This window comes from Megalobrama amblycephala, linkage group LG4 (assembly GCF_018812025.1).
Source record: "Megalobrama amblycephala isolate DHTTF-2021 linkage group LG4, ASM1881202v1, whole genome shotgun sequence".
NCBI lineage: Eukaryota > Metazoa > Chordata > Actinopteri > Cypriniformes > Xenocyprididae > Megalobrama > Megalobrama amblycephala.
In genome coordinates this window covers 5,660,230-5,686,179 of record NC_063047.1, presented here as the reverse complement: position 1 = coordinate 5,686,179, position 25,950 = coordinate 5,660,230, and the positions used below count along the sequence as shown (strand labels likewise).

Sequence of the window (25,950 nt, the reverse complement as noted above, 5' to 3'; positions counted from 1 at the left end):
TGGAAGCAGTATGGTCCTGCAGTGCTGCAGTTTGACGGCGTGGTTGAAGTGTCATTATGATGAATGGCAAGATCAGTATGAATCATAACGCCTGCCTGTGATGCTGTTAGGTCGCTAAAAGCCAAAAAGTGTGTGTGTTTGAGACTCATAAAGAATAAAAAAATGCATAAACAACATTTATGTAATGAACTAACAAACAAAGTATAGCCCAGAAAACAACTGTATGGCTGTTAAAGACTGAGTTTAATACATTTAGGCAATACGCAGTAGCAGGAGGTATATGTGAATGATTTAAGTGTTTATATATCTTTGCTACTGCTGAGCTGAAGTGGCTACCTGGTTGCCTTGGATACCACTTACAGCCATACCTTAAATGTCCTGTTTCCTGCTCTAACAAATGCTTCTCTTCAGCACACACACATCTCCTGAATGCCAAACCTAACTATTTCTAGATCTTCTCACTTGTTATTAGAAATTAGACTTTTCTAACTGAATAGTAAATATATAGTAAGATATTGAAAATTAATTATATCAAAATTTAGGTTTGTAAAAGGATTTTCTATTTTATACATAATATAATGATAATCAAAATAAACCAGTTAAAACATGTCTTTCCATTTCTCTATTATAATTATTACATTTTCTTGTCTATTTGAGCTTTACCAAATCTTTAATACAATAAAGAGATATCCGTAAGTTAAGAATTTAAGGTGATCATTTGTTCTCGACTGGCCCAGCAGTTGCCATGGCAGTGAGACTGCTGTAAATTGTGTTCTGTATGGATCTTCTTCATACGTGGTATGTTTCCTAGATTATGCCTGTAAACAACTAATCAAAATAATGTTTCCCAGAATCCCATTAATTCTAGACCTCAGTGCTTATAGCCTAGATTGTAAAGTGTATTGAAGTGTGCCAGATAGCTTTAAAGGCTATAGGCCTATGTTGAACACACATCTCAGATACTGATTGTGCACATTCTGCAGTGTTGGGGAGGCTACTTTGAAACTGTAGGCTATCTTGCCAAACTTACAGTTCGTATTAGTTGCAGTTCACTCAAGCTACTGTTTTGCAAATGCGGTTAGATACACTACAAGCTATACAAACAAAAAGGAGCTAGATGAATTTAAAGGTAGGGTAGGCAATTTGTTTTATAAACACTTTTTGTTATACTGTTTGAAACTCTCTTCACATCCTGATAGCAATCAATAATAGAAGTAGTCTAAATATTAAAACGTACATATATCTTCTGTGGAAGACTCAGGACCAAAAAATGTTCGTCCAATCATTGCATGTGGTCCAAATGTAATGATACGATGGTCCTATACCTGCCTGTCAACATATGTATTTATACGCTCACCCTGCTTGCGCAGACATCACACGTCATAAGCAGTGTTGCCAAGTCCGCAGTTTTGCCATGGCATTGGGCTAAGTTAATTGTTGCCGCAGGTAAAAAAAAAAAATCCACTGTCATTGGGCTATTTTTGGACTACATAGTACTCAATTCTATCAAGATTGCTCCACACGCCTAAGCCAGCGTTACTGTCATTGACAGCATTGATTTCAGCCAACATCTCCCAGATATTTTCTACTTATATTAAAATGATGTCATAGTCAACGTTTTGATTGGCAACTTCATCTGCAAGAGTCAACAACAGATCTTTTACTGTACGCTCAGCCATGGCTTGTGACGTGCCGGCAATGAAAATGAAACATGGAGACAAATAAATAATTAAAAAAGCAAACAAACACATATACATATACACATATATATACAGTATATATAACAAATGCAATTTTTGACAACACACTTAAGTTGAAATTAAAATAAATTATTTTACATGCTCTTTAGTCAATACATCAAAATAAGTGTACTTCTTTAAAGCACTACAAAACCATTATTTAAAAGTGCACTTAAGTGTGTTAAGAAATATTGTCATGAATGTGTACTTTCTTTCAGTACACCTTAAGTAGCCTACACATTCAATACAATTAAGCATACTTCTTTTTCACAAGGGAATTCTCAATAGAATTCAAATGGGTTGCACATTTTATCATCAGTGTCGCGATAAGAACGGCTCGTGCAAATCTCATCACATTTTTGTTCCTTGGTGATTCGCATGCAAAATTAAACAATTTGGCTCCAGTCATGTTGTGCAGACAATTGGTCTGTTCAGTTCTTATGGCATTTAAAAGCTCAGAACGTGCAATGTGTTTGCAAAATGCAAACAAAACTGCACAAATAAATAAATAAATAAATAATAAAAGACATTTTCAGGCAAAAGTGTTTGTTGGCCAAAATATCAGTGAAACCTTGATCCCCTCTAGTCACTCAGATTTCATAACCACATAAACGAAGCAATTTCAAAAGGGTCCTCGCACCATTTGTGCTCGGGCCCTAAAAAATAGGCCAAGAGTTCTCTTATTTGTTTCCACATATAAAATAAATGAATGCATAACATCATGTGCAAACATACATCGCTAGCAATCTCTTAAAATGGGAACGAATTAATAAATCGTGCGCATATTTAAATAATAATAAATAATCGTGCGCATAATTTTTTTCTTGCATGTCATGTGCGGGGCTCTGTACATTCCAACCGTTTGACACTTTGCAACTCGCAAGTGTTGTGGAAAACAAAGAGAACTGTGATTGGTTTTGTTACATGTCAGTCAAACATCCTCTTGGGCAGTCTTTGGCCACACTGAAAAAAATTATTTTTTGATGCTGTTCACTTTATTTAAACAACTTATTTTGATTCAACACCATTGTATTAGGTTTCTGGTTCAAATTCAATTGCTTCATGTTAAATTAAGTTGAAACAATTACTTTTTTGACTTAACTTGATGTTTTCATATTAGAATAACATGTTTCAATCAAGTAAACCCAACCAGGACTCAATCAAACAGGATTTTAACTTCCCATCATGCTTTGCAAAGGGGATGAACTAGGAGTGTAAATGCTGAAATAAAGTGTTATTTTAAGCAGTTTTTAGGAAGATGAGAAAATGGAAAGACTTTTTATTGTTTACTGTTCTATTATATTGGTATTTAAAAGTTTCTGTTAATTAATAGTTTTAGGGTTACCATTGTGGTGAATTGTTGCACTTGTGCTTGGGTTGAGGACCTGCTAACAAAATTTAGGATGAATCCAGTATCACATCTAGATTTCTAACACAGAACATCACAAAATTAAACAAGAAGAATTAATTGTAAAAATCAATGTATATGAAAACAATTTATTTTTTATTTATTTATTTATTGCTTTTTATTTATTTTATTTTAAATGAACACAATTGATTCTAGTTAATTTAACATGGTTGATTCTATTGGATTTTACTTGTCTCAATCATGTGGAACCACTGTCCATGATTGAATTGAGTAAGTTGGACATAACTATTTTACATAGATTCTTCCTTAGTCAGTTGTTTTGTCACAACTCAAGGATTTTGCATAGAGTAAAAATAAACCTTTAATGTTAATAGAAACTAAGTTGGTTGTGTGGAACCACTGTCCATAATTGACTTGAGTTAGTTTAAAGTGTCATTTTTTTGAGTGCAATGAAAGCTGCGATAGAGTCCAGACCTTCTGCTGTCAAGGTCTGGCTACACGAGACTAGGTGCTAAGTGTCTAGCTGTACCATTCTAACACTGCATCGTTTCACACTGTACAAGTTTGGCACCGAAATGCGGGTTTAACACCACAAAAGCAGGGTTTCATAAACTCTGTGAAAACCCCTAAGGTCTTTTTTAAAAAGATGGAAACTTTTGTTAATTATTTAACTTAGTTCTTGTCATTGATTTGGAAGAATGTGCTTATGTTGTCATAAAGAAATTATGTAATGATCTGCACATGTTCAAGAAAAGGTAAAAAGGTATAAAACAGAGATGAAACTGAGATGTGCAAAAAAGTGCACATGAGGATCCTCAGACTTAATGTCAAACTTTTTGGATAGTATCTATATGTTGTGGTAGATTTCCCCTACACAACTGACCTGACTTAAGTTAACCTGGGTGTCTCCTAATCGACACTCAAGCATCTCCTAATTGACACTTACAAATTTGTACTCTACTAGGCGTCTCCTTTTCGACACCTGCTTCAAGTCAGATGACGTCTCGCCCCTTTTGAATACTATCACTTGGGAATAAGGTCTCTAGTGTTCCACTTAAGCACTATCACTTGGGAATGGAAGTAAGATCTCTAGTGTCTAGCCTGCTGTGCAGCAGTAATCTGACGGACTCCAAACAATACCTTTGAATGTGCTTTAATCACAGCCGGGAGGATCTCAGACCAAGTTCAGAGAGCATCCCCCAACCAAAAGAGTACAACAGTTTATGTAGAATAATTGCATGGCAAATGTGACATGATTCATTACATTGTTTTGCTGTAATATGATTGTTTCTTCATATGTATAATTCTCTGTTACTGGGTAAAATCAAATTTGAATTTCGTAATTACAATTACTTCAGCTTGTTACTCAAGTCATGAGGATATATATATATATATAAAAAAAGGGATGGTATGGTAAACGTATTCGTCCCGAACCGTCACGGTATGGACATCATGGTTCGGTGCATGCGATCAGACGATGAATAAATTCACGGGCGATCCGCGCTGCAATCCAGAAGGGGGTGTGTACGGCAATACAACACTGTTTACTAACTGCCACAACAGGAAAAAGAGCAGAAGAAGAACAGCACATACACCGCATCAGAGTTGAAGACAGACATAAACCGTGCGCCAAAAACAAACAGCAGCCAACTTTTACCGTACTCCTGAACCAAAACAAGGAGTTATGCTGCGTTCACACCGTGTCGTAACCGTTATTACAAGATGGCAACCCGTGACGTTCTAGCCGGAGATGTTCACGTCCTCAGACTCGGATTTTATGCGTTTCTGTCAACACTATAAACGCTTAAATGAATGTGTTGCAGCTCTGTAAGTTGTTTACATTCATTTTTACTGTAATGTTATGTGGTTTGAGAGATGAGATCATTTAACACTCTGTTTCATGATGCTTTGCAGACTCTGCTGTGCGTGTTCATGTGTTTTGAAGAGGGCGTGGCTTTAGAGAGTGCTCTGAAGGGAGGGTGGGATCTCATGCTTTCAAAACTAGCTTTTCCGCAATTGCGTACCCTAACTTTAAAGGGTTAGTTCACCCAAAAATGAAATTTCTGTCATTAATTACTCACCCTCATGTTGTCCCAAACCCATAAGACCTTCGTTCATCTTCGGAACACAAATTAAGATATTTTTTGATGAAATCTGAACGCTGGCTCAGTATTGGCCAACGCTGTACATGTGAGCACCACAATGCATGTGTGTGATGCTGATGCAGGAGCTGGCCAATAATAAATCACAGTTCTGACGTAGAAGAACACTGAAGCCAGTGTTCCAAGGTTCTTGTTTAGTACAGTGGCTAGATTAACAAATAAACAGACATCACCAGAACAAAACATTTCACTGCAGTTTAGTAGTGATGACTTTATGAATTTCTTTACTGAGAAAATCAAAAGTATCAGAAATACAATTGTAAATGTACAACCTTTAACAGAGTTTTATGATTCAGCCTCAATTATCACCCCTCAAGAACAGTTGCAGTGCTTTACAACTATAGGACAGGAAGAGCTAAATAAACTTATCACTGCGTCTAAACCAACAACATGTTTGTTAGATCCAATACCCACTAAACTACTGAAAGAATTGTTACCTGTAGCAGAAGAGACTCTTCTCAATATTATCAACTCGTCTTTATCTCTAGGTCACGTCCCAAGTCCGTTCAAGCTAGCAGTTATTAAGCCTCTCATTAAGAAACCACAATTAGATCCAAATGTATTGGCAAATTACAGACTCATTTCAAATCTTCCATTTATGTCTAAAATACTAGAAAAAGTGGCGTCAGTCCAATTGTGCTCCAAAAAACGCTATCTATGAAAAATTTCAGTCAGGATTCAGATCTCATCATAGCACAGAAACTGCGCTCGTTAAAATTACAAACAACTTACTTCTAGCTTCTGACCAAGGCTGTATCTCAATACTAGTGTTATTTGATCTCAGTGCTGCGTTCGACACTATAGATCATAAAATACTCTTAGATCGACTACAAAATTATACTGGTATACAAGGCCAGGTATTACGGTGGTTTAGGTCGTACCTATCAGACCGTCACAATTTTGTGTATTTAAACGGGGAAAAATCTAAGTTAACAATAGTAAACTATGGAGTGCCGCAAGGATCAGTGTTAGGCCCTCTGCTATTTTCAATATACATGCTGCCACTCTGCAATATTATAAGAAAACATGGAATTACTTTCCACTGCCGATGATACTCAGTTATATATTTCAACACAACCAGATGAAATCTCTAAATTATCCAATCTGACAGTGTGTTAAAGTAAAACATTGGATGACTAGTAATTTTCTTCTATTAAATTCAGATAAGACTGAAATATTACTTATTGGGCCAAAAACTTGTACACATAATCTTTCAGACTACAATCTACATTTAGAAGTATGTACTGTTACTCCATCCTCGACAGTTAAAGACCTGGGTGTTATATTAGACAGCAACTTATCCTTTTAAAAGTCATATTTCATATGTTACAAAAACAGCCTTCTTCCACCTCAGAAACATTGCTAAGATACGGAATATGTTATCTATTTCTGATGCAGAAAAGTTAGTTCATGCTTTCATGACTTCTCGACTAGATTACTGTAATGCATTATTAGCTGGTTGTCCTGCTTCCTCAATAAATAAGATACAATTAGCACAAAATGCAGCTGCTAGAGTTCTTACCAGGTCAAGAAAATATGATCATATATCACCAATTTTATCATCTCTACACTGGTTACCCATTAAGTTCCGTATCGATTATAAAGTATTGCTAATGACCTATAAGGCTCTAAATTGTTTAGCTCCTGTGTACTTAACTGATCTTCTATCGCCCTACAATACATCACGCTCTTTAAGATCACAAAACTCTGGATTTCTGGTTGTACCTAGGATATAGGAAGTCCACTAAAGGAGGGAGAGCGTTTTCACATTTGGCTTCAAAACTCTGGAATATCCTTCCTGATAATGTTCGGGGCTCAGACTCGCTCACCCAGTTTAAATCTAGATTAAAGACGCATCTCTTTAACCAAGCATTCACATAATGCATCTCATACCAGATCAATTGCACATGATTATCTTTGCTTAATGTTATGAACAGCAGCTACGCTAATTATTCTCCATTTGCTTTTCTGTTCTTTTTCTAACTAGAGAGGACATCAGCTTCAGTTTGGATCCAGCCTCTTAAGAAGACCTCAGATGACCAACACCTATGAAGAGATGTGCATCTCAACATGCACATTCCCAAATTTCTATATATCCTAATTACTGTTAATATGTAATTCATTTTTCCAGGAGCTCATTGCTTCTACCTTCAGTTAAACTGCTAACAGTGATTGTAAATTAATTGCCTAAATTATTACATTATTTGCTAAATGCATTCTTTAAATTGTAATGTTGACATGCATTCTCTGTAAAGCTGCTTTGAAATGATATGTATCATGAAAAGCGCTATACAAATAAATGTGAATTGAATTGAATTGAAGCGCTGCACTGCATTCACTACGTCAACAGCACAGAAATTAAATTTTTTGATGAACTAACCCTTTAATATTAATTTATAAGTAAAAAATAAAACTATACCCAATGATATAATTAATAAACTATAATTATTAGGCTATCTAAAATAATCTAAACAGTAGCCTATTTCTGGCACAAAACAAATTCAATGTATGAAAAATAAAGAGTCGCACTTACACTAAATACAACAAAAACAACTTAATTTACATAACTGAGGTGAAATTGGTACACTGTATTCAGGGACTCGGATTAGTGAATCGCTTTTTATAGAATGCATCCAGCTTTGTTCAACGCGCGAGGGTGTGAGGTATGAACAACGAAACAATAAAGCGGCACGTTTAGGATAAATCGATTCACTATAATAAACCTGACTTCCCAAAAATATATAAGAAAGTTGATCGTTTATATCGGACTTTCTATCGCTTCATCATGAGATAGCCTACAGAAAAGGACCGTCAAGGTGAGCGCATTTCACTGTTCCCTGAGCTCAGACATAGGCCTATTAAAACAAGTCTTTAAAAATGTAATGTTAGGCTACTTATTTTAGTAGCGTTGCTAGTCTTAGTACTAAATTACTTCCTAACACAGGTTTGCCTACACTGTATAGCCTACAGCTAAAAAAAACCATTAGTATAGGCCTACTGTACTATAATTAAACACTTATATATTATATTATTATAATAGCGTTTGTTTTGCAGTTCTTTTATTCTCTGTAATTTTTAATAATTAATATTATTCATGGTTATACTAACCAAATAGGCCTAGGTGTCATCTAGTGGGACATCGCTGGACAACTAAAACTAATTTAGAGGCCCAGAGGTACCAGCTCTGTGGGTCATAAAATCAATTGTTTATTTGTTGGTGTTTAGTAGCGGAACATTTCATTATAACAGACCCAAGGGCTCATTTTCTCTGCACAAGGCTCATGACAACTTATTAAATCCAAAGTATGATGAAAATAAAAGATCAGAAGGGATTCTTTTATCATGATGAAATCTAGTTAAGGATCCCAGTGTTTCCAGTCCTTTAGAACTTCAGGAATTTAGACTTCATTCATTAATACTTTAATAGCAGCATGTATTTTGTGATAAGACATGCACTGTTAAGTCATTCTTTTTCTATATGCAGAAATGTCCATGAAGACAAAATGAATGTAAAAGGTTGGTAGCCTAATGCCAAAGTGTGAGAGCTCAAACTCACATATGCCGATGTGTTATTTTACTATGTCTTGTACAATGACTTCACAGATCCCACAGCAGACAAGTACATCTTTTCTCTGCACACAACCCCTCATTAAAAGCATGTCTTACTCACCCGATAAATCAGGCATCTGCTATCTGTGACAGAAAAGTGGCCTGCTAGAGAGTGTAATGTTTCGCAGACATGAATTTTTAAACTTGTTGATATTTCAACACCTTTTGTATTGGAAGATGGTTAATTGCTTAGGTGTCAAAGTGGTGATGTTTTGTTTTTCAAAAGAAGATTAATTCTTTTCATTCTGCATATCTATTAGATATTATATTTTATTTTTTTGTAAAGATGATTTTTGGAAACTGGAAACAGCAGAAAATAATCATTATATATGTTGTTTCCAGAACCATCTGTCATATACAGTCTTTTTATGTCTCTCAGACTCTCGATTTAGTGCCACACATGTCCACACTCAAATAAGGTTAACTGGCATACACACACACATTGAGACAGCCAGTACTAGAGTTTTTCTTCTAAATTCCTTCAACTGGTGGACCACCACAGTAAGAAAATTACCACCACCACATAGGTAAAATGGGAAATTGAAAATCATAATCATATATAATAAACCATTATTTAATACATACATGGCCTAATCAGCGCTCAAGCGCACGCATAAAAGACGTCTAATAGCTGTCATGCAGTGCAGTGTTCTCAAAAGCCTCCTTCTGCAGCGGACCACCGCCCTTCATATTGCATTTTGACATGAAGGAATTTTTTAAACCCTAAAATGTAATACAATTTAAGGTGGTTAACAGTTGCAGACAAAGACTTACATTTAAAAAATGACCGGTAAAGGAAATCTTTTTTTTAAATTTCTGATTTGCATTGTGACCACATGATTCTGATCTTTCGCTACGTTATGAACCATTCATACCTCTCAGGTCATCTGGGGCAGGTCTGCTTTCTATCCCTAGAGTCAAAACTAAGCAGCATTCAGTCTGTACCATATATCTGGAACAAACTCCCAGAAAACTGCAGGTCTGTTACAACTAGGGCTGTAGTCAAGTCCACCTTTGTCGAGTCCAAGACAAGGCCAAGTCCAGGACTAGTCGAGACTGAGTCAAGACCTAGTCCAAAGATGTTCGAGTTAGGGATGCACCGATCCGCCTTTTTCGCTTCCGATACCGATACCTGGGATTCAGTAATCCGGGAAATTCCCCCGGATTTATATATATATATATATATATATAAGCACTTAAATGCTAATTTCTAATGACTTTTGGGAACGGATTGCAGTGTTTCCCACAAGATTTTGTGAGACTGTGGTGGGTAGACATCGGTTCCTCTAGGGGGGTCCGTGGGCATGCCCCCCCGGAGGAAAATTTTGTACATTTTAAATTTAAATGCATAAATCTGGTGTATTCTGAGAGCAAAATTACGTGACTAGATCAATAAAGAAATTTGTTCTCTTGTAAACAGTTTTGTGCTCTAAAAGTAATTTATTTATTGGTGATGGTAGGGCACATTAGTCATGTACACAACATATAGTAGGCTAAATGATAGTTCATAAGTGGTCAAACATGTAGAGTACACATTTAAACCATTAAAAATATGTAGCAAAAGAGGTTTAATTAATTTATTAGTGGGAGCCTGTATCTTTGATTTGTTAACCAATCCAGAATGCACTAAACACACCATCTCATTATAGAGAAAAATAACAAATGAATAAAAATATATTCATAAGCTGACCAATAAATAAATGAGTAAAGGCGAGTATATAATTCAGCAGCAAAAAATATTCTAGCCTAAAAACTTTGCACAGTAATTTTATAAATCCAAATGTTAATAAAAAGTTTAAAATTACTATTTGTATTATGAAAGTAGATTTATATGTAAATAATTATATGTATTTATATTAATGTAACATTAAAAGACGCTTATTTTAAATGTATTGTGCAGCTTTTTAATGGGGCAACAAGCTATAGATACGACAGAACAAAATAGGCTATTAATAATCTTTCAGTGTGCAAAACCATGATAATATGAAACGCTTCAAAACAACAGCAAAAAACCGCTAATGCACATCCCGGGTGCAGAATGATGCGCTTGAAGCAATATCGAGTCAGAGCGCGCAGTTGTGCTGCGCATTGAAAGAAAAGTTCACGGTACAAAGAGAATCCCTGTGTATATCTGACTGTATCTAACAGTTTATTAATCATATGTTTCTTTCATTTTTAAATTCCAGTTATTGTGCGTGTGACACGAATTCATAGTCCTTGTGTTGTGCGATCTAACAGACATCCTGTAGCCAATATGATGACATCGTTCAGAAACAGCAATAAACTCCAGCAAGATAAAGTCATTTTATGCAAATCCACAGCTCTTTATCTACATATCAAGTATTATAATGGGAATATATCATATTGGAGAGTTTTACTGTTTTACCTGACTGTCGTTACCGAACGCGACGCGCTGTTTGAGTGCTGAATGATTGACAGCTGTAGCGGAGGGAAGACGAGTTTCTGACCGTGAACTTATCGATGTAGCCTATATTTCTTCTGTCCCTCACATGAAGCCGTGGAATGGCTTCAGATGACTTTGAATATAGTGCACGAAAACTTAATTGGTGCTAGTCTACTTATTTTGCTCTGTCTCCCACTTTTGCCATATAAAAGAGCGCAAGTTACGGTGCGTGCGTGTGTGTGTAAGGGCGGAGCCAGACATTGTAAACATTCGGGGCTTAGCCCAAATCTATATTTGTCCAAAGACAATTTAATTTTCTATTAACAGCTTTACTGACATGAAAGGAGCTTTTGTTGTCGTATTCTTGTTCAGAAAATGTAGCCTACATTATTTGACACTGTAATTTGTAAAACTTTGTTGGATGTAGCCTACCTCCTCTAGGGGGGTCCGGGGGCATGCCCCCCCAGAAGAAAATTTTGTACATTTTAAGGTTAAATGCATCAATCTGATGCACTCTGGAAACTCAAAATTAAGAGCTTCAACCCATGAACAGTGTGCAAATTCAACAAAGAAACAGCATTGACTTGTACCTGGACATTAAAAAGGGTTCAAACATCTTTTTTACAATACTTTTGTACTCATTTCTTTTTAAAAGATATATCCTTGAGCTTTTATTTTGATCACCAGATCACCAGCTGATCGCGTGCGCAAATGTGCGCACTTCTCTTTAAAACACGCAGCACAGACAGACTGTATATATACTTAATCAGTGTCTTTTGCTGTTTTATAAAGGCACAAAGCCATATCACAGCTTCGATTTTAGTTCGTTGGCAAACGTAGTGTGTTTTAAATTTTCAGTTCATTATGAAACGGTGGCGGCAGTAGAGGGTCATTAATGGGAAACACTGAATGAATGTATAGCTGATAAATGTGCTAAAGTTGTCATATCGGTTGTTATATAACAAAAACCCTTCCACCGTGACCGGACCGAAAGAGAGTCTCGAGGCCTGCCGCTGCTCTGAGTGAGTGACAGGAGGCGTGGCTCTGTACAACTGCGGTGTGCGTCCAAGTCCAAAGAGGTTCGACTCCAAATGAGACAGTCAAGACAGAGACAGAAAAAAAGAATCCTCTTCAAGACCATGTACATATAACTATTGATCATTTATGTGATGCGAGAGACAGCATATCTTCTATTCTAAGATAATCATTTTGCATTATTATTTGTAATGATCAAAAAGCATGTTCAGACCAACACTGTAGAATCAAATAAGTCCATTTTATTTACTTTAGGCATAGCAATTTCACTGTCACATAAAGCTGAAGTGCAACTTCACATTTTCAGTCTTTTTTATTATAGTGTAACAATCACATTTTGGGCTATATGGAAAATGTAAAAAAAATAACAAGCAACACAGGTGTCACTAAAAAAAAACATGTTCCCATTCTTGAACTTCTTACTTGTCCTAAAGAATCCATAGAGGCCTACAAAGTAACTAAAACAATAAACCAGTGGGGTTTTTTGCAATGACGATGACTTGTGATAAATAAACTAATAATTAAGTGTGCATATTACCTGCCTGCTTGTTTTTAAATTCACTTCAGCTGTGGTTCCCAAACATTTTACAGTCGTGCACCCCCTGAGGTATTTAACATTCTTCTGCATACCCCCTCTCTTCCACTTAGACTTGCTGCAGTCACACCTTTTCCATTAAGGGACAATATTTTCCCCCTTAAACTTTATATATACCTTTATATATACCTTTATAAAATAAATAATATAAATTAAATAATAATTACATTATTAAATATATTTAAATAATAATATTTTAAATTAAAAATGTCCAAAAGAGAAATAAGCAATGATGTGATAAAACGAGTGATACTTTTAAATATTAAACTAAAACCACCAGTAGGTTCCGGTAAGTCACTGTCTTAATGAGTGAGTCATCGAGTCATTCATTCATTCAGTAATGAAGCAAGTGGCGATATTTTTGAAAGGGTAATTGAATAATTGACTCTCATTGTTTTTTCACAGCCAGAGATTCGTACACAAAACATTGATATGAGTCGCAGTTCTGCTGTGGCTTTCGTTGGAACTAGAGATGCACCGATTTCCGATTTTTTGATAGTGTGATCTGCTGATACCTATTTTTACCGATTCCGATTTTCTTTCTTAGAACTATAATTGACAGCATATACAAACAAAAATCGACTTTTCTTCAACGCAAAGGTTTTATTTTCATAAAAAAAGTAATAAAATAAGAACAAATAAAAAAATGGCAAACAGCACAAATAAATGCAATAGAATAGATAGCTATGAAACTAAGTTTTTCAGATTAAACAGGTTTTTATTCAGGTAAGAAATACTACAGAAATTAAAGTAATCAAATGTAAAATAACACATCCAGTGTTAATTTACATTGGTTACCTTAATTTCTGTATTCTTTATTGTAAATATTAAATACAGATTTATTCTTACCATAAAGTTATAAAACTATAATAATAAAAATATTCAGTCAAGAGCAGAAAGTGATTTTCTTTGTCTTTTGTACTTTAAATAACATGACAGACAGCAACAGGAATATTGGACTGCTGTCCCTTTAAAGGAGACCTATTATGCCCCATTTTACAAGATGTAAAATAAGTCTCTGATGTCCCCAGAGTGTGTATGTGAAGTTTTAGCTCAAAATACCTCACAGATATTTTTTTATAGCATGTCAAATATGCCACTTTTAGTGGTTGAGCAAAAACGAGCCGTTTCAGTGTGGGCCCTTTAAATGCAAATGAGCTGCTGTGATGACCTTAGAGGGCGGAGCTTCAAGAGCTCATTCTTCCCTCGGTGCGTTCCAAACGGGATATATCGCCCTCCGAAGGGCACTTCGGAGTGAAAATAATCATGGCCGCCATATTGAAGGGTCGTTCCAAACCAAAGTGCTCAAAACTGGCCACTTCAAAGGGCCCTTCGGAATGAAGGATTTCGAAGGGAACAACTGATGGACACTTCGGGCCCCCATGATCCTTTGCACAGGGAAGTTGTTTGACGTCACAGAATGGGTACAGGAGGTTAGGAGTTCGATTTTAACTATAAAGGTATGTATAATATTTTTCTGTACTACTGTAATATTTAAACGAGTTAGATTTGGTACATTATTATGGTCAAAATGACATTGTACTTAAAAAAAAAATACTTTACAGCTCATTTATCAGTCCATTCAAATGTTTCAAATACATAGATACAATATAGCCTACATGCGGTAAACCTAAAATAAATAAATAAATAAATAAATAAATAATAACGTTAAACAAAAGGCGCAGCTTGCACAATTTATCCTCCTTGATTGTCTCGTTAAGATGACGCTGAAGTGCGTTCCAAAAGAACAGTTTTTTTTTACCCCTACACCCTTCATCCCTTCGAAGCTCTCACTCCGGAGGGTAAACCCTCTGAAGGGATTAGGGCATAGGGATGAGCCCTTCCGAATGGAACGCAGGGCCTGTCAGGTGTTTCTCAGGGTGCTTCTCAATATCCCTCCTCGTTTCCTCGCTCCTCCGTCCTCCATCCTATGACCCGGAAAACAGTCGAGCTCAGCCATCTTGAAGGACATCTCAATTCTCTAATTGCACCGCGAGGAGGCGAGGAACGAGGAGTGAGGAGGCTTCCTGAGGAGTTATGAGCGAGGATACACAGGTGCATCCTTTGCGGAAGTCTTTCTCATCGAGTAACCTGACGCACGCATAAATTCTCCTCACCCTTCTTATCTGTCACAATAATTTAAATGTATGCTTTACTTTTACAGATTAAATAAACTTTATATCTCATATATTTCAACTAGGCATCTTGCTTTATTAATATTTATTATATTTTTTTTAAAATAACCAAACTTTAACAATATGTGGGTAGATCCCTCGATTGTAGCTGACGACGCTTTGAAGTGACGCTAAAGGGAACGAGGATTTATCATTTCACTTGATTCAATTCCTCCGTCTTCTCGTCTTTTCCTTGCGTCCTTCCCTCGCATCCTGGAGGGGTGGAGCTAAGACGCGAGGAAAGGAAGCAAGGAAAGGAAACGAGGATGCACAAATAAGAATTGAGAAGCACCCTCAATGTCAAGGATACTTCCTTGGCAGGACTGGTCCTTCCAAGTCACTTCCTTCAGAGGCTAGGCGAGGCTCCTCTTTAGCATTCGGAGAACACGTAAATGGAACAGACTAGCAAGTGCACGTCATTGCGTCATTATGTCAGTGAAAAGGTCCGCTTTGTTTTTTTGCTATAATGGTATAATATTAACGTTAAATTACTTTGGACAACTTAACTAGTTATTTATAAAAGAAAAGCCGGTGACGGCAACCAAGCTAACAATTGTTAAATGACGGTCCGGTCAGTTAGCCATCAATAACGTAATTTGTTTGTATAATTTATAATATCAATACGGTAGTAATTTGTACTGGCATTTAAACGTTAAACTTTATTTATCTGACATATTTACTACAGTTATAACAAATGTTCGGTAACGTAAATATACTTACATTTGAAAGCATATTGCCCGCTAATGTCTGACATTTTTTTTTTTTTTTTTAACAAGATCGCAAAGCTGCGCGCATAAGATTGTGGGTGATTTGAGAGCACGAAGGCTACACATATGCATCCTTTCCTGTATATGGTCAGTCCTTGTTTGAAATTCCGAGGATCCTCGACATTGGAACAGTCCTTCGACGGATGTCGATGACGTAGCATCCTCGAAATTCTGGCTTCCGAGGATCCTTCCTTGACATTGAGAAACGCCTAGGATTCAGTCAGGACGCGCTATAATGTCAGAAACTGCGAATATATGCTGCATGGAGATAGAACAGGTATAGTTTAGTTCAATTATGGCTATAACTTATATTGTCTTCTTGTTTTTATCCACTATATTAGTACAAGCCTGTTGTACCGTCCGAATGATGGCCAAAACTATACAGATGAAGCGTCCGTTTTCACTCTAGAAAATCACTGTAAGCGCTTAATAAAACACTGCAAGTGTGCATTAAAATATTATCCATAAACTCTCTCTCTTTCCCTTGTATTATCATCACCAACATAGCGAAGTACACAGATACACTCGTTACAACTAACAGTAAACAAATATATAAAGACCTTATGCCTTTCAGGTGGTGCTTAATAAACTTTATACCCGTAAATAAACTCCTAAGAAAAAAAAGGAGTGGTTGGATTTTTATCACTATAGGGTGGTTGTGTACACACACTGCCAACACACATTTATGTCCAAACCTATGGTCCAAACACCATGCAAAAGTGAATTTTGCATAATAGGTTTCCTTTAAGAGTTTATGAACGGACTCAATACTGTTACACAACATGCATTCTCTTTCTTAGCTATTTAACGATTCAAAACTGACTGTGTTTATCTGAATAATTGCCAAGACGGGCATTTTGACATAATTTTGTATGTATTTGACCTTTTAAGCGCAGTAAGTCACTCATTTTGGTACTTGTGTGACTCTGTTTGAGACTGAGGCCACGTTCACACAGCAGCAGAATACGGTTGTCAGTTCTGTATTTGAGTCCTTAATACGGTTACATTCACACACAGTACGGTTATTTATGGGTGTGACAACCGCAATTTATAACCAAACTCACACCCGTAAATTTTCAGGACTCACAACCGCATTCTCAGAATATTCTCGCTGTGTGAACGTAACTGGACTGGACAACTAGTTGTCTGTCACGTCATTCAGAGAAGCTCTTCTAAGGTGTTTTGTGTGTGGTTTCGCTTTCGGTAACTTACAGCGCCAGAGATATGAGCTGTGCGTCATCTTAAGGTGTTAGATCCAGTCACTGTTCTCTACCGGAACGGCTCCAGTCAGTTTTGTGTTTCTTTTTGAAAATTCAAATGCCGTGTCATGCGTGAGATGTCGCAAAAGAAGTAACACGTGAATGCAATGGTTAAAGACTCTGGCTAGCGAATGTTTACATGTTGCTGTTGGTTAATGAAGTTTGAATGGATAAACTCGCAGCTCAATTAGTCTCTTGTCATGTCAAAAGTGATGAGACTTCTGTCATGAAACTCTAAATCGGCAGGCCAATAGGTCCTTAATTCAACTGCTCGTAATCACATTATTATATCTATAGGACACAGATGATTGGTTCCTGCTGTATTAGTAGCCAATGAGCTTGCATGCTCAGTCTTCAAATACATGAGTAGCATTTGTCTTAGCAGTGCAGCACGCTTTCAGAAACCCACCACCCCCAGCTCCACCTTTAGATCTCTACGGGTAATTCATGTACGCTATATTGTACAGCAGCAGAATTTTTTATATTTTATATATATATATGTTGTGACATCAAATTGACGTTAGTTTTTTGACATCAAACTGACGACAGTTTTTTGACATCAAACTGACGACAGTTTTTTGACATCAAACTGACGACAGTTTTTTGACATCAAATTGACGACAATTTTTTTGACATCGAACTGACGACAGTTTTTTGACATCAAAATGACGACAGTTTTTTGACATCAAATTGAGGGCAATTTTTGACATCAAAATGACCAATATTTTGACATCAAATTGACTACAGTTTTTTGACATCAAATTGAAGACAGTTTTTTGACATCAAATTGAGGGCAATTTTTGACATCAAATTGAGGGCAATTTTTGACATCAAATTGACGTCAGTTTTTTTACATCAAACTGACGACAGTTTTTTGACATCAAATTGACATCTATTTTTTTTTACATCAATTTGAAGTACATTTTTTTTGCATCAATATGAAGTTCACACACTGATGTCCAATTGATGTAGAAAAAAACCCATCAAATTGACACATTTTTTGACATCAATTTTTTCACGTCAATTTGACGTCCACACGCTGATGTCCAATTGATGCTGAAATTTTTTTTTAATTTACTTCAAAAAACAGGTCAAAAATGCAAATCAAACTGCTATTTTTTTGACCACCAAACTAAGGACCCAAAAGCAATGCAATGAAAGAAAAAATACAAAGTTCTGTCATGAAGCTCTAAATGCGCAGGCTAATAGGTCCTTAACTCAACTGCTCGTAATCACATTATTATATCTATATGACACAGATGATTGGTTCCTGCTGTATTAGTAGCCAATGAGCTTGCATGCTCAGTCTTCAAATACATGAGTAGCATTTGCCTTAGCAGTGCAGCACGCTTTCAGAAACCCACCACCTTCCGTAGCTCCACCTGTATAGATCTGCTACGGGTAATTCATGTACGCTATATTGTACAGCAGCAGCATGTCTTACTTGCTCACAGCAGTGTGTTGTGTATGTATTGGCAGTAGCAAATCCAGTACTTACTCTGCAGCAGCAGCAGCAATAATCAACAGCAGCAGCAGCGTAGCATGTATTCCGCCAGGACCAAACATATCAACATTGTTATACCCATTACCATGCCAAACACTCAGAGAGTTGTCATGACAGAACTTTTATTCAGCAAATTTCAAATTAATAATACAAATGTAAATAAAAACAAAACTGCACCTATCCTGATTAAGAACAAAGATCAATGGCTGTCTGGCCCTTTTGGCGTCCCATACCCCCATATCTGTCGCGTGCTGATTGGAGATAGTTCTTTATGTATTTGATGATGTCAGATTATGATGTCAGATTATGTAAAGATTATTTTGACTAAAAGTGGGATACTCATACCCGGACTATATCGGGTTTATATTTAACCGAGACGGTGAAATGACGGCTATTGCTTGCTGGGAGGGAGCTGATTGAGACGCACCCTAGGTCTAGGCTAACATTAGCGGACTTGTAAAGTTGCTACTACTTACATGTTTCAAGTGATATTTGTTGATGTTTGGATTTCCTTCCGTTAACGGTCTCTCCCATATGAACTGCGTGACTTGTATCCAATGCCTTGAAGTATCAAGCCAATTTGGGATTTTTTTCAGTATATCTTGTTCATGTTGTTCTTTTAACCTTCTTTTAACCACTATCGTAATTTCTTTCAGACATTTGCCTCAGTGCCGTCTAGCAATAGCAGTGACATAAATGAAAATTATTGACATGATATGATCAGCAGCTGATTGGACAGATTTGACCCAAATGTCACAACTAACCAATCACCTGCTTATTTATTTTCTTGTGGGCCAATGAGGGTCTTTTTTTTTTTTGTTCGCACTGAAGTAAATTTAAAATAATAAAAAAAATAGTCTGGCCAATCCGGGGCCCCTGCACACGTGGGTATCCCTATGCCTTTAGGTTCGTTATCTTTTGGTTCGGTGTTCAAATTGCAAATCTGAATGCTAATCGGACCAGGACTAAATGTTTTTTTCTTTTTCTTTTTTGGTCCGGACCAAATGAACCAAACAAACCGAACTCCAAGTGTGAATGCACCCTTACACAATTTTCGATATTTCAAAAGTAAAGTTTAAATAACATTTTGTGGCTATGTGACCATGTTTAAAGAAAGGGGAAATATAAGAATATATATATCCAAATATAAGATAGTTAACTAAGAAACTATCAAAAATAAAAGATACAATCAGTTATTCCCAAGTAGTAAAGTGCGATTAGTTATCCCCAAAAAAGATACACAGATGATCCCCAGCACCCCCACCAAAAAAACACATTCTGCACTTGTGCCAACTAGTATGAGAAAATTAAACAACTGAATACAATTATGGTCAAAATGAAATCATTATTTTCAGTTTAGCAGGGGGGTATACGTTTCCATATACCCAAGAAAAGAATTTTATAAAAGTTCTTGGATGAGCCCCTCAAAAAATGCCTTTTTTTCCAGTTTGATAAAGTGAAAAATCTCTTTAATTCACATTGAGTTGGTAGGTGACACAGATGATTTCCAGTGCATTAGAATGAAATGTTTAGCCGGGAGGGATACAAAGGCCACAATGTCTGCCTTTGTGATGAACTGGTAAAGGAAGTGTATCAAAGAGTGCTGTTGTTGCTACAGAGTTTGAAAACGTATCTAAGAGCTGTTGAAAGGATGCAACAACATCATCTATATATAAATCTTTAAACATTGATATGTTGCACATTGGGAAAAGGTCCTGTCCATCAATGACGGTGGGAAAACAAAATTTGACGCTATAGAGGCAGCAGCCATTCTAAACAGCATAAATGATGCCTTCGTAGGGCACTTTAGAGCGAGAACAATCATGGAATCATGAACAATCGTCATTTGGGACGCAACTTATGACTTTAACCCTCCAAAGCTCTGATGGGTAAAGCCTTTGAAACTATACAGCATAGGGATGATCACTTTTCCATGCACTCACACTCTCACCTTAATTCAGTGTGCTGTCTGTCTGCATTGTGTCAGTTTTTAAAATTTACTACTGTCCCACATTTTATACGCTTCCACAGACACAAATACAGAGGGCCCAGAATATTGGCAGTACAAAACATTTATACATTTTTTCTTACACATCTCAGTCAATACCGAACATGTCACATTATGTCACACAGTACTTCATTAGACACATATCAAGTGTGTGCGTTGTAGCAGCAACCCAGGAAAGCACAGTGCAGCATTACAGCATCTTCAGATCTCAAAGACTTCATTATTAGTAGTACTAAATATCTGTGAATAATAAAACATTACTTATGCAACACCGATTATAGGCATTTAAAGCGCAGTGTGATCACAATAATAGAAAATAAATTATTTGTAACATTAGTGCCATTAGCAGTCCAGTTTCATCTGGAGAGCTCGGCTGACTTATTTAAACAGATGAGATGCTCTGTCACCTTCATCGACATTCAAGGACATCAGAAATGCATGAAAACAGACCGTTATGCGCAATACAATCAAGCCTTCTTCCCCTTTTCAAATGGCAGAACAGTGTCTTGTCTGATCATACTGAAGTAATCTGTGAGATTACTGTAGCTCTGTTTGCTGCTTTCTCCTATAGATGTGTCTGTTTTTCGAAGATAGTTGTAGGGGAGGATCTCATCATTAAATCATGTTGTCAAGGCGACAACTTTGTGTGGAGCGTGGCTTTGAGGAGAGTGTGTCAGAAAACAGGCGTATTCCTGTCACGATTTCATCACTATTTCTGCGTAACCCTGGCAACCCAAACTCCCTAAAAACCGCAATACTACAACCTGGTAAATGCATATTACAACACGAACACCCAATCATACTGCTTTGTCAGAATGATTCATAACATCAGAACAGTAAGCATTTCTAATGCTGCATGAAGCTCTGAGCAACACAATCCAATGTGGACTATGGGTTAAAGACAAGGAGTACATGATATTTATTATGCTTCAAATTTACATGATGTGTTTCACAGTTGTTGGTCTTGCTCAGTTTATGCAACAAACACTGCAGTGGCCAGTTTCCACATTTACATGCTGCTCTATTTCTCTCTCTGCTTCCAGCGGTCAAGAGTGATGAAGGCTTATGCAGTCCCGCACTGTGCTCCTGGAGTTGATGTTGTTAGCATTATCACACCTGATCAATAACTATTAATGAAGGAAACCATGGCTGATTCAAGATGTGGCTCTTGCTCTGCCGTTGCTATGGAAACCAGAGCTGCAGCGCTGCAGGCTCAAATTGGGAGTTGGAAGAAAAAGATGGAAAAGAGAGAAAAAAAGACATAGAGAAGGAGGGGGTATTTCAGCTGGAATGAGGGAGAAAGGTAGTCCATGTAGTGATAAACACAAATTCAAGTGTTTTATTATTCTTTTACCACTTACAAGCAAACCATCTTTGGCTATCTAATTTTATAAACAAATGTATTTTTTGTAAATTATTATTATTATTTTTTTTGTCTTTAGTGTTTTGGAGGCGTTCGTATACTTCCCGCACTAAAACATCATGGTCTTCTATTGATATTTATGCTTATGCGTACATTCCTGACGACTCGTTTCAATAGTCACAGCGCCCTCTGTTATGCGCACTACCGCTCCGAACCTCTAGACGGCGACGGTAATTCAATGTGTTTTACCACACGGTACACGAGGAACACTTCACGCATAGTCGCATACTAAACACATCAATGAACTATACAGTTCAGAGATTTAAAAACTTAGATGCCTATGTATACATAAATTACGTTATTTATTTATTTTTTTAATGTTTGTCATCTTATAGACGTAGTTGATTTAAAATAATGTTTGTTTCGAGACTCGTGAGTGTAATGACAGTCAGTTTCTTGCATTGCCAGTAAATCTGTGATGGTTAAATATTTACATGAACGATGGCAAATCCATGTAACATTGCTACTGACCTGGAAAAATACATTGTGAAAGAGGTAAGCGTTGAGATTTGTCACTTTATTGTTTGAATAAACGCATATTATTGTTTTAATTCTAATGTACTTAATGTTAATACGTAGGCTCCTCCAACTATTTATTACATCCCAGATTTTATTACGGAGACTGAGGAGGAGTATCTGGTGCAACAGGTAGGACTTTTAAATGGCTCGGACTGCATGCAGTCCTACTATCTACACATAACATGTCATCAGTAATCTACACTCCGGCTTGTGTCTCTTTTGTAAGGTATACAGAGCTCCTAAGCCCAAGTGGACACAATTGTCAGGAAGGAGGCTACAGAACTGGGGTCAGTACTAACAGGCTATGTTTGACATGCTACATAAGCACTTAAAAATGGAACAGTTTATTATTGAACCTGGAGATTAATATATATTAAACAAACAAACAAGCAAAAAGTGCTTATGTGTTTAATGATTTGTATCATATTTGATACATCAGGCTTTTATGACCCTAATGGAATATTTGGAGTCAGTTTTATTCAGAGGCCCTAACTGAGCAAACTGGTAACACTTTACAATAAGGTTCATTAGTTAACATTTGTTAACTACATTAGTTAACATGAACTAATAATGAACTGCACTTATACAGCATTTAATAATCTTTGTTGATGTTTATTTCAACATTTACTAATACATTATTAAAATCTTGTTAACATTAGTTAATGCACTGTGAACTAACATGAACAAATAATGAACAGCTGTATTTTCATTAACTAACTTTAACGAAGATTAGTAAATACAGTAACAAATGTATTGCTCATAGTTAGTTCATTTTAGTTAATAAATTAACTAATGTTTAACTAATGAGCCTTATTGTAAAGTGATACTGAAAAAAATCTGATTGATTGTGATCAAATCAATGAGATTTCTCCAACAGAATAGCAGACTAATACATAAAATACTCTCAACAATATGTCTTAGTAAGATGATATTTAAATGCTTATTTTTATTATCAAATATCTGTAGTTTAAGTTGTTGGGGACAAAACCTAGAATACAATACAATACATGATTGAGAGATGTACAAACAAACATTTCTCAAAAACCTGTTGTATCCTATTTGATACATTTTAAAATTTTTCTAAAAAAGTATGTATGGACACAAGTTGCTTTAGTCTAGTAAATGTTCACTTTAAAATGTTACTAACAATATAAACGTTATTCTTATGTTTACTTTATAAAAAAAATCATTGCAGATTTTACAGCAAAAAGGCACATGTACCATGAACTAGAAGTTTTATTAATTATACTAATAGGCTTTTTACTTTCTAAAAAGTATGAAGTATCAGTCAGAGGGCAGAAGGCATGTAGTATATTGTGCGCAACAGCATTTTCAGCAAAGCTTTGATCATGTTAAAGGGTTAGTTCACCCGAAAATGAAAATAATGTAATTTATTACTCACCCTTATGTCGTTCTACACCCGTAACACACCTTTGTTCATCTTCAGAACACAAATTAAGATATTTTTGATTAAATCCGATGGCTCAGTGAGGCCTGCATAGGGAGCAATGGTACTTCCTCTCTCAAGATCCATAAAGGTACTAACAACATATTTAAATCAGTTCATGTGACTACAGTGGTTCAATCTTAATATTATAAAGCGTCGAGAATACTTTTTGTGCGCCAAAAAAACAAAATAACTTTTTAACAATATCTAGTGATGGCTGATTTCATAACACTGCTTCTTGAAGCTTCGGAGCTTTACTAATCAAATCAGTGGATCGGAACGCCAAAGTCACGTGATTACAGCAGTTTGATACGTGATCTGAATCCCTGATTCGACTCAAAAGATTCATAACGCTCTGAAGCAATGTTTTGAAATCACTAGATATTGTTAAAAAGTCTTTTTTTTTTTTGGTGCACAAAAAATATTCTCGTCGCTTTATAATATTAAGGTAGAACCACTGTACTCACATGAACTGATTTAAATATGTTTTTAGTACATTTATGGATCTTGAGAGAGGAAGTACCATTGCTGGCTACGGAGGCCTCACTGAGCCATCGGATTTAATCAAAAATATCTTAATTTGTGTTCTGAAGATGAACAAATGTCTTATGGGTGTAGAACGACATGAGGGTGAGTAATAAATGACATTATTTTCATTTTTGGGTGAACTAACCTTTTAATAATTTAGAGACCACCTTAGAAATTCATGTATCAAATATGATACAATAAACGATATAGGGTTAATCACTATAGTCAGATATACTTTATCTTATTTCTGTTTGATGACATCAAAAAAGATTATGGGACATTTGAAAAAAATTATTGATTGATTTCTTTTTTTTTTTCTTTTACAGGTGGATTGCCAAATCCCAAAGGAATGCTTGCTGAGAAACTTCCTGATTGGCTGCTAAAGTACACAGAGAAAATATCTGCTCTTGGAGCTTTTGCTGGAAAGACAGCTAATCATGTGCTTGTAAATGAATACAAGCCTGGGGAGGGAATTATGGTGAGGAGAAGTGCCTTTCCTTTTAATTTCCTGTAGTTTTCATTTTTAACCCACCTTCTTTCCCTTTCAACCTTCTCTCCCTCAGCCTCATGTGGATGGACCACTGTATCACCCCACAGTAACGACTATCAGTTTGGGTTCTCATACAGTTCTAGATTTCTACAAGCCTGTTTGTCAGACTCAGGTAGCAGCAGACAGACTCACACAAACAATCTAACTATCAAACAGCAGTCTCTTAATGTTCTTCTCTCCCTGCAGTCCGAAGTTCCTCAAACAGAAGAAAGCCGCTACATGCTATCGCTGTTGGTGCAACGAAAAAGTCTACTGATTCTCCAGGATGATATGTACAAGTGTTATCTGCATGGTATTCAAGGGCTTTCTGAGGATATTTTGTCAGAGCATGTGGTAAATCTCTCATCAATGGGTGCTCAAGTGGGCGACGCCCTGCCCCGCAGCACCAGAGTCTCCCTTACCATCCGCCACGTTCCCAAAGTCGTCCGGGCCAATCTGTTGCTTGGCAAGAAGTGACACATTCAGACTTGACTGAACTTTGAACTAGACAAACAGGTTATACATGTTTACACCCCCAAAGCAAAGTGTGTAAATGTAATGCACAAAAGTGTCTACAATATATTATTGTACATGTCTATAAGGATACCTTACTGGGTGGCGTTTATGCAGCAGCCTTTGAAATATTTGTCCTCTGAAGGCTGAAAGGTCTACAGTGTTGTCTAATCTTGTACAAAAGCATCTACATTGACCATTTTCAGTGAAAAGTTAAATAAATGGCTATTTTACAACTAAATAAATAACGAGTATTGCTGTATTTGCTGACTGTTGTAGTAGTGTTATTTATTTATTACTCTTTTTGTATAATCCTTTACTATTCTGACATGCAAACTAGAACTAGTCGCTCAGGTTTTACGTCTT

The 25,950-nt window shown here is 36.4% G+C and overlaps 1 protein-coding gene across 2 annotated transcripts; it reads left to right on the top strand.

Moving 5' to 3' along the window:
- The first annotated feature begins 14,322 nt into the window (after positions 1-14,322).
- Positions 14,323-25,846, top strand: alkbh6 (alkB homolog 6). Of its 2 annotated transcripts, none has more exons than XM_048186995.1 (7): positions 14,323-14,373; positions 21,669-22,543; positions 22,628-22,696; positions 22,794-22,854; positions 24,869-25,020; positions 25,106-25,204; positions 25,279-25,846. In XM_048186995.1, exons 2-7 carry the CDS (start codon positions 22,490-22,492, stop codon positions 25,546-25,548), a joined length of 705 nt encoding a protein of 234 aa, XP_048042952.1. In that variant the 5' UTR covers positions 14,323-14,373; positions 21,669-22,489; the 3' UTR covers positions 25,549-25,846. The 2 variants fall into 2 exon arrangements, with proteins under 2 accessions (XP_048042952.1, XP_048042951.1); XM_048186994.1 differs by lacking the exon at positions 14,323-14,373 and adding an exon at positions 21,226-21,392.
- The last annotated feature ends 104 nt before the right edge of the window (positions 25,847-25,950 follow it).